Source organism: Physeter macrocephalus, chromosome 5 (genome assembly GCF_002837175.3).
Source record: "Physeter macrocephalus isolate SW-GA chromosome 5, ASM283717v5, whole genome shotgun sequence".
Classification (NCBI taxonomy): Eukaryota; Metazoa; Chordata; class Mammalia; order Artiodactyla; family Physeteridae; genus Physeter; species Physeter macrocephalus.
The window spans coordinates 34,391,478-34,401,992 of NC_041218.1; the positions used below are offsets into that span (position 1 = coordinate 34,391,478).

General features: G+C 40.7%; 1 protein-coding gene across 2 annotated transcripts in view; it reads right to left on the bottom strand.

Annotated features, from left to right (window-relative positions):
* The window catches only part of TES (testin LIM domain protein), a 44,248-nt gene extending 38,128 nt beyond the window's left edge, over positions 1 to 6,120 (bottom strand). Inside the window, exon 1 of one of the 2 annotated variants that reach the window (XM_024127219.2) lies at positions 5,920 to 6,120. In XM_024127219.2, the coding sequence (XP_023982987.1) occupies positions 5,920 to 5,946 (27 nt within the window). In that variant the 5' untranslated portion in view covers positions 5,947 to 6,120. Of the gene's footprint in view, positions 1 to 5,375; positions 5,447 to 5,919 lie in introns of those variants that run through there. The other variant, XM_007129661.4, reaches the window with a different exon arrangement.
* Between the last annotated feature and the right edge of the window lie 4,395 nt (positions 6,121 to 10,515).

A 10,515-nucleotide genomic window follows, 5' to 3' on the forward strand; every position in this document is an offset into this window, starting at 1 on the left:
ACTTGGTTCCCCTATTGATTTTTATAGATATGAAAACTGAGATCCAAAGTAGCCAAGATCACAATAACTAGAGTGGACCCAGATCTACTAACTCTCAGCCCAGAGTGAATTTTATGATATCATACTGATAAACAGGAGTGAGAAAGCTGATATAGTACAGAAGATCTTTCTGTATACTACAGCTCTTTACCTATACTGGCACTTACTGACCTTTTCTAATTTCTGAACACACTGTAGTGATCTGGTTTGTAAAAAAACATATTCAAATTAGCATGGGGCAAACTACTTCTGGTTCTCAGAAAAAGAACATAGGAAGTAGTACTCTTTTACCAATTTATCATTCTCTTTCTACTAAATAGGCCCCTCAGAGTAACCCTGATGGTCCATGATGTTAATTTTGTGCTCACAATGCTGGTATCATCCTAGAGCTCAGTGAGAGCCTCACAAAATAGTTCAACATTTTGGTGTTTCCTACTGCTTCTCAGTAGCTCTTTTATAACAGTTCTCCTCCTAGCATTGAACTTATTTTTTTGTTTTTAACTGCTCTATTCTAAGCTGCCTGGTCTGCCATTCCAGGGGCACTTTGAGCACTTTGCTGCTAGAAGAAAGAGAGGTTTAGCCTACCATGCTATGTGTAAGGCTTTCTATCAACTCTGGGCTTCAGCAGGTAGAACAGATTCTTCTACAGGCCAACCATGAGTGCCTCTATACAAATCCAGATGTCACTGGTTGAAATCCCAAAGCAGAGAGCCAAAAGCAGGATAGCTATTGTTCAGAACCATATTAAGTAGCTAGAAGGCAGCATTATCATTGCTCCCAACAAAAGCTGGGAAGTTGGAAGAATCCAGAAGATATGGTCCAGAATATTATTGGAGCTTATGGAATTTCTTTGACTGTAAAAGTCTCGCAGACGTTCCTTTTCGTGATATTTTTACTTATTTAGACTTTGTTTACGTGCAAAGAAGGTCAAAGGCAACTTACACTAAAGGGCATACATATAACCATGGATAAAGTATAAATAAAATGTAGAAAACCAGTAGGGTGGTAATTTTATTGGAATAGAAACCATTTCTTCCAATATAATTCCTTTAAACAAACCAATAAAAAATGTTGAAATGGACCTCAGGTTATTTCTCTTTTTATATTAGGGTACTTCATTCAACATATATGTAGTGATCAAGGCAAAGGATTTCAGAGGACTCAGGCTAGGTGGCATAATGGGAGTTGCATGGATTCTGAAGACTATGGTTCAAGATCATAGTTAGGTTCTGCCAGTTTCAGATTAATGTATCTAAGCCTTAGTTTCTTTATCCTTAAAGTGAGGCTAAGATCTACTTCATAAATTGCTTTGAACAGCAAACAAAATAACTATACAAGTATAAATAGGATATGAATTTCACTCTCAAGAAGCTTGCAATTAGGTAAGAAGAAGACTATAATCTAGAGGGAGAAAGTGATGAATGTCCTAAGAGTTATGGTAACATACTTTGGGAATACAGAAGAAAGAGATTTTCCATCCAGATAGGAACAAGAAGAAAGATCACCTGGAGGGTGATGTGTGATGTGGGTAGGGTAAGGAAGGAGTGTGTCTTGAAGGATGAGTAGTATTTAGTATTGAAGGTGAGCAAGCAAAGTCAAGGAGAGAGGTGATGGTACACAGCTAATAGCCAGCAGAGACATAAATCACTAATTCTACTTCATAGGATAAAATTAAGGAACAAAATCAATAGAAAACCTACTACAGTTCTATTCAAACCAATATTCACAGCAAGTTAGAGAAAGTGACTTTTCATATCCAATTAATGTAATGACTGATACTATGGGTTGGAAGAGATAAAAGCCCCGCTGAGGACCACTTTATTCTATACTTGTTCTGAGAGAGTAACTGCCTCTAAGGTAAAGCCCTGGAAGTACGCTGCCCTCCCATTACTCCAAGCCTTGCCAATGATTCTCGCAGCAAGAATGGCTTCAAGCAGAGAATTCAACTGAAGATTTGTGCTTCCAGGTCACCATTTACTTGCCTTTTCCATTCAATCAGGGGCCACCTAAGAGAAAAGGCTCATTCTAATTTCTAATGGAAACAATCTTTGTGGTTCAGTACCCTTTCCAAGTGCAATCACTTGGTTTCACTTTGTTTTTTTGGCAAATGACAGAAGCTTTCAAAACATGTTTGGATGCTGAGAAAGGGGGTTTTTAGTGACTTGTAATCTTTAAAGTACATCTCATCTTTTTAAAATTAAAGAAACAAAAGAGTCCTAAGAAAAAAATATGCAAGACATCAGGAAGGATCAAAAGATGGAGGTTAGAATGGAGGCAAACAATGAATAAGGTGTAAAATTAAAAGCTCTGCAGCAATTCCAGGCAGCATAAGGGAAATTACTAGAGCTGTCTTTCTCTCTGGTATGTTTTTAAAGGGAAAAAAAGTGATTCTCACGGAAGAGTAACACAGAAAGGAAAGAAGAAAACATCTGGCTGTGGGCCATGATTTACCATTCACAACCAAAATGAGACTCTTTCTGCTTCTCAAAGTCCATTGCTTTTTCCAAGCATACACAGGCTCTACTTACACGAAGTCAATTATAATGAAGAGACATAAGATAAGGAAGAGATCTAGACAAATAACTCAGAAGACAGGGCCAATACGTAAAAGTCAAATTCTACTCTAAAATATTATTGAAACAAAAACTCTGTATAACCAAACTAGCTCTCACATCCTAGCAACAGCTCACTTACCTCAAACAAAACAAAATATAGTAAAATCTAATTATAAAAATTCCTTGCCTTTGTGATTGTGTGTTTTAACTGGTAATGAATCCAAATTTATGCCAATGATATGGACACCCAAGTTCTCTTTTTATAAACAAAGAATCTTATAATAGTATCATCCACCTAGGTGGCTGTGAAATAAAGACAACCCTTTATAATTCTTTTTACACGAGATATTAATGGGAAAGGAAAGTAACATTTATCATCTGCCTGGAGAAAATTTCTTATGAAAACAACAGTACAAGGGTTTTAGAAGGAAAAAAATGCCATGTATCTTAAACCAGAAGTCAAATTTAGTTTTACTTAAATGGTTGTGTCTTTGTTCCAACTTCCAACCACGCTTTTTAAAAGGTACATTCAAACTATTAGTTTTCTTGTATACCAGAGTCAAAAAGAAGGGAGACCTGAAAACTATCTAGGTACCAAAATAGGGTAAGAAGGCTCTGATCATAGATCAGAGATGATCTTGTAATGTTTCCTTCTTCTGGTGTCTTAGAAAGCAATTTCTAAAGGGAATGCAAGTTTCTTTTTGAGATTATGAAATGTGTTCCTGGGACCTCTAAATTCTTTGTGCTGGGAAACATTTTGTTGAATTCACAGAACATTAAATCTGTCAAGGGTCCTGCACAGACACAGAGGGTATGGTTGGCAGTCAAACTGGACATCTTTGGGATCTTCTAGTACTTTCCAATTTACTAGTTGAGGACTCTGTTCTGAGAATCACCAGTGATGACAAAGTAGTGAAACAAGGATTTGTTACAGTCATGGTATTGTCTGTAAAAGCTTTAAATTTATGGAATCCTTTTTCTTGAGGGTGGGGGAAGGGGAGAAGGAGGATTAGACAGAAGGATAAGATTCTTGGTTGAAAAGATAACCTTTTAAAGTAAAGGGGAGATGGAGGAGAAAAATTACACCATATATCAAGAGCATTACTTATTATAATCCACATTCTAAAACTAAGTAAATTGTTTATAAATAATGTCTGGATTTTTCCCTTGCTAGCACATGTAATTCTTAACTCTGTACTTTCTCCCTCAGAATTACTTGTTCTTTGTCTCAAATAATTTCAAAATCACTTTTGGATGTTGATTTTTTTTTTCTTTTAAGTAGATGTTATTTCTCAGAGCAGTGTTAGGTTCTCAGCAAAATTTAGCGGAAGGGACAGCATTCCCATATATCTCCCTACTCCCTTTCGAAGCTTCCTCCAGTGTCAATATCCCACATCAGAGTGGTACATTTGTTACAAATGATGAACCTACACTGGCACATCATCATCCCCCAACGTCCATAGTTTTGTTGTTGTTTTTTTTTTTGTGGTACGCGGGCCTCTCACTGTTGTGGCCTCTCCCGTTGCGGAGCACAGGCTCCGGACGCACAGCCTCAGTGGCCATGGCTCACGGGCCCAGCCGCTCCGCGGCATGTGGGATCTTCCCGGACCGGGGCACGAACCCGTGTCCCCTGCACCGGCAGGCGGATTCTCAACCACTGCGCCACCAGGGAAGCCCCATAGTTTATTTTAGGGTCCACTCTTGGTGTTGTTCATTCTATGGGTTTTGACAAATATGTAATGATATGTAACCACCATTATAGTAGCATACAGAATAGTTTCACTGCCCTTAAAAAATCCTCTGTGCTTCACGCATTCATTCCTCCCCTCCCAAAGGATGTTGACATTTAAAAAGTAATTTTTGAAGCAATATATGTTTAAGCATAGACAAGACCTCCCAAATTTTTGTCAAGTACTAAATTACCCACTCTTTCCCACTTGAAAAACAAAAATAAGAAGTGTTCATCAACAGAAGACTAATTAAGCGGCAAACAAAATGCTTTCCTAGTAGCAAGCAAAATTAACAAAAAATTTTAGTGTCATCTAAAAGCAAAGAAAATAAGAAACCAAACTGGAAGAGAACAGAATGCAATCAGGACTCTCAGGATTTACACTATGTTTTCCCGTCCTTGGATTCCCTTTTGAGTGTCGGTTCTAGCCATAAGGGGCAAACTTTTTTTCCCACCGCAGGTTTTCATTTTTCAACAGCCTCCTGACCTACTATTTTGCACTTGCATACATTTTCAAAAATCCAGTTCTGGGCATGAAAACAGAATTAATGCTCAGGTCAGGAACTTTGTCTTTAGAAGATGAAATAATGGCAATGTTGGCAACCCACAGTGGGCAAGAGAAGAAAATTAGGTTCTATTTTTTCCCCTTTTTCTCTCTGCAAAACTTCCTTCCTTATTTGATAAGGAGCAGCTAGCTTAAATTTACCACAAAGTAAATATGCAATTCCCTGGAATGAAACCTTTCACACAGATCGTTACACTGGAATGTGACATCAGCATTCCTTTTGAGTCACAGTGTGGTCCCCACCCCTTTCTCCCAAGAAACGTAAGGCTCCCCAAATCAGGGAGCGGCTCAGGTAGGGCCGTGGGTACTGACGCCCGGAGGGCAGCCAGGCAGGAAACGTCTCCTGTTGCTAAACCACTGGTGACAATCTTCCTTTGGGGATAGCTGCCAAACCGGGAGAACATTTTCTTTGGAAGAGGGAGGCAGTGCTTTGGAAGTCAAGTAATGAATGACCAAAGAAAGAAGAAAAAAGAAAAAACATCATCACCTTTCACGTTATCACCAGCCGCGGGTGCGAAGGAAGCGCATTCAATCAACGCTCACTCTAGAGAGCCTCGGACAGCCAAGCTGGGAGGGGAGGAGGTCTGAGCTGTCACAGTCACATTAGTGACCCCAAACCACAAAGGCTTAATAAAGTTGAACTTCCTGAGGCAGGAAGAAGTAGTGTCACAGCCTCGCCTTAACGCGCCCTAACCTCATCCTTTTCTTTTAGGGAGGCACAGGCGCAACTGAAACATCTTAAGGAAAGTTTTGAACACTTCCAACCGTTGGACGTGGTTAGACGGGGAGAAATGTCCCGTGTCACCCTCGCGCGCGCGCGCGCACGACTCCGTCGCTCCCAGGTTTCAGGAGTTTGCGAGGCCGCCGGGGATCCACTCTACCGGGAGGGTCGGGTACCTGGGCCCGGGGTTCCGGAGACCCAGAGCTGGCTCGCGCCCGGTGGCCCGTGCGCCCCACCCGCCGCTGGCAGCCAGAGGGCGGCGCCCCGCGCAGGTGAAGCGGCCGCTGCCCCGCTGCCCGCGCCGCCCTACCTTCTTTACTTTGGCCTCCAAGTCCATATCTGTGTGTCAGAGGGGTTCCTCCTGCTGTCCGGGATCTAACACCCAGGCTCGCCTGGCCTCCGGCACCGCTGCGGGTACTGCGGCAGAGTTGCTGGGTCTCCGGCGCCGCTGCTGCAGCCACTCGCCCGGCGCCGTCAAACTTCCGCCGCCCAGTCCGCTACAGACGGCCTGAGGCGGGGACCGGGAACAAAGAGGCCCAGGCAGCCAATGGCAGCCGGGCCCCGCCGGGCAGCCGCCAATCACCGAGCGCCGCACGCACCTTCGCGGCCGGAGCGCGGCTAAGGCAAGGTGATGGGCGGGGCCCCGTCCGGGGCGGCGCCCTGCAGAGCGCAATTCGGTGTCCCAGACCTGGTCTCTGAGGCTTCCCTGGCCTTCAGCCGACCTGCTGGTAAAGAATTGGAACCCAGGCTGCCTCCAACTGAAGAAGAGCCCTTCCATTCAGTCAGCTTGTACCTGTTTTTGCTTGGGACCTTGGATATGTGTCCAGCGGAGTATTATACCACTACTAGCTTCTTGGTTTCTTTTCCTAGCAAAGAGATCGTGGAGGTTGTTAGGGATCCTAGTGATGGGTGTTGCACCCTAATTTCACTATTATTAAGTTGTGGAGATGACCTTTTCTTAAATGCTTTTCTCCAAGTCCCAAGCACTAGCTGGGAATCTCCTCTCACAGCCTTAATGTCAATGAAGATGGTTATGTGTTTTCTGAGCACTTGGTAGTTCAAAGATGAGGATGATGTGAACCACTTCAGAGACAGGTTATGTCATTTCTTTGGAAGTAGAGGCTTGCCTTTTGTCCTTGTTGTGTGAAATGGTGTGAGGGTGCTTATGTGCCTCATGTTTTGATGAAGCAGTTTCATAGACATAACAAGCAGCACTGAAGCACTAGAGCTGGATACAACTCATGGCCTCATTCAGGAGCAATTGCAATGAATATATCATTAGCTTGGTGGATCTGAAAGGGATCCTAAGGATTATTGAGTCTAGCTTTCTCATTTTGCAGAGAACTGAGGACCCCAGAGGTATAGGGACATGCCCAATTTTGTAGTCTCCTGGGGGCAGAGCTAGTGCTCATGAGTCTTTAAGCAATGTCTCCAGCAAGTTTGGGACAGCAAACACAGCATTTTGACTAATTAAAAGAGAAGAATCCTTTTTTTTTTTTTTTCCCCACTGTTCACGGTAATGACAGAAAATTATAATGGTCAGATAGCAGGTGACCTCTTAATCTGGCATCTAAATTTAAAAAGGAAAAAGTCCCAAATCAAGTAGATATTTAGGTCCAGATTTCTCTCCCCCTTACCTCTGGAAATTTGGTAACTGAAAACACCCCAAATTCATTTTAGCTAACACTTTTAACCCTTTTCTAACTTGGCTGTTTATTAATGTTGCTCAATATGAAACCAAGCAAGATCCTGCAGGACCTTCCCAGGGACAGATACCTGGTGTCCTCTGCTCCTTGTCTGTAGAAGAGCTTTAGCCACCTAGGTCTTTCCCAAGTTCCAAAGAGCAGATTTAAACAGAGAACTGAGAAAATGCAGAAACAAAGGAAAACAGTCAAGCAAGGCTAAATAATAATAGTTTAACCATAAAATAAAGTCAAGGACCTTTAGTTCCTCCTTAAGGGCTATAGATAATATCCTGAACCATATCCTTGAGTTGATTTTGCAGAAAGCAGACCCTCCCCCCAAGATGAAAACTGCTGACCACCAGCGTGTAGACCCCAGACCAGTTGGAATGAATGAATCTTCAGGGATTCCTGAAACAGCACCCTGTTAATTCACCATTGACCAATCAGAGAATTGTGCACAAGCTGGTCAGGCACCCTGACCCACACCCCTGATGTTGCCTTTAAAAACCCTTCTCTAAAAGCCATTGGGGAGTTCCAGTCTTTTGAGCACTAGCTTCCTGTTCTCCTTGCTTGGTGCCTTGCAATAAACACTGTATTTTACTTCACCACCATCTCATGTCAGTAGATTAGTTTTACTGTGCATTGGATGAGCAGACCCAAGTTCAGTTCAGTAACAGAGCATTGATTTATAATGTGATGTTTTCCTTATCCTATTAATAAACTAAAAATGGAATGACCAAAATGGTCATGAATTTTTTCTTCTCACTCAGTTTAAGTAAAACTTTCCCATCCCATTTTCCCAAGCCATCCTACAATGTTTGGGCGCCTGCAAAGTTTACCCAGTGTAAGCTCCAATGAGCATGAGGTTTAGTTATAACAAGGCAACTTGATCTCTTTCAGGGAGCTTAAAATGTCCAGTGAAACAGTTTAAATAAGGCATCAAACAAATGTTGTAACATAAATTTTGGGTTTATGTGGTGAGATTTCAGAGACAACACTAAGAAAGATATCTGGAAACATTTTTTTAACCATAATATTTTGCCCTTCTCTCTCTCTTCCCTCTCAACCCTCCCAGCATCACTTTGTGTATCATTGGCAAGGTGAAATGCAGTGATTTCTACCTGGAATCATTACTATGCCAATTATATAGAAGATAACTTTGAGGTAGATAAGTATTAAGTTAGGAGGATTAGATTTCAATTTCTTATTTAGCTATTCAAGTGTTAAGCTAAAGAGATATTAAGGAGTTAGAACTGGCATTGTTTGATGACAAGATGTAGTTGATAACAGAAAAATGAGTAGAAGATGACACACGTTTCTGGCTTGATCATTTATATAGATGGTTCAGGAAAAGGGAAATACAGGATGATGGGCAGTGTTTTTTTAGTTGTGTTTTCTTGGGGGTGAGGTGGGGACAAAGGGTACAGTGTTTTTTTTTGTAACATCTTTATTGGAGTATAATTGCTTTACAGTGTTGTGTTAGTTTCTGCTGTATAACAAAGTGAATCAGCTATATGCATACGTATATCCCCATATCCCCTCCCTGTTGCATCTCCCTTCCACCCTCCTTATCCCACTCTTCTAGGTGGTCGCAAAGCACCGAGCTGATCTCCCTAAGGGTACAGTTTTTAATATATTGGGTTTGAGGTTGGGATATTGAAGTAAGATATCCAAATATAAATCTTAGAGATGAGACTTGGACTGCTATGGTAATTTAGGAGTCAACATCTTACATAGACAAATAATTGAAAGCCGTGGATGGAGTAAGATCAGCATGGGAGATTGCAAAATAAAAGAATATCAAAGACTACAACTGAGCAAAGCTGAGCAAGAAAAGCACAGAAAGGAGTTGAAGTTAGTCAGATGGTAAGAAAAAAAAATTAGAGTCCCAACAACTAAGAGAAGAAATTCAAGAAGGAATTCATCAACAATGTCAAATTGTGGAGAAGTGTCAAATTCTCATTGGATTTAACAAAAATGAAGTCATTGGTAAACTTGGGAAGTGATAGCTATATCCCATGTGAAATAGGCTGTGGGCCAAACTGAGGCAGCAACAATTATGGAGAGTTAGAAGGAGTAACCATTGATTTTAAGGAGGTAGAAAATACTGGAATTGAGTGGTTGAAATGAAGGGAGGGAGGATGAGCATAGAGTGACTCTTAGGAATCTACTTTGGTAACTGGTATGATGGCTGTAAATCACTCAAGATAGGAAACAGGAGGAGGAAGCTTGATTGAGAAAGATGAGGGGTTTCATTTGTATGTAATGATTTTGCAAGGCCAATTGGATCTGAGTTTGGCAGTCAAAAGAAACATCTGGGCTGGAGATACAGATGACTGATTATAAATATGCAGGCACACACATCTACATATACACATGTGCATATAAACACACACACATGGTCAACATACTGTAAACACTAAGAAAAGGAAACACCAACTGGAAAGTTTTCTATACCAGGTAAGGTAAATTTTCAAGGTAGAGATGACTGTACCTGTCTCCTCAATTATTAATGTGGTCCAAAGTGGCCTCTTTAGTGAATATTAATCATTTATTAACACCTGTTAGAGGAACTCCTGTGCTACTGACATAGCTATTATTGCTCATTAGCAGCTTGTATAGGATTACACATTGTTCTATAGGGATATACCAACATTTCTCAGAGCAAACTATTACCTGTAAAATATTTTTTAATTGACTAGGCATTGGGGATTGGCTAAGCAAATAATGGATGATTCACATGATAGGTTTATATTAAATTGTTTTGTAACAGTAAACAATTATAATGTTGTAGGAACAAAATAGAAAATAGAATTTATATAGATTGTACTCACAACTATGCAAAAATATCATGCACAGAAAAGAAACATGAGGAAAATTCACTAAAATGTCAGCAGTGGTTTGTCTGTGATTGGTGGGTCCATAGGGATTCCTTCCTTCCTTTAAAAAATATTCCATGATGATCCTGACATATTTCTTAATGGAAAAACCTTATTTAAAAATATATTATAGTGAGTCCTCTACATACGAATGAGTTCCATTCCCAGAGCGCATTTGTAAGTCCAACAAAGTTAGCCTAGGTACCCAACTAACACAATCAGCTATATAGTACTGTACTGTAATAGGTTTATAATGCTTTTCACACAAATAATACATAAAAAACAAATACAAAAAAATAAAACATTTTTAATCTTACAGTACAGTACCTTGAAAAGTACAGT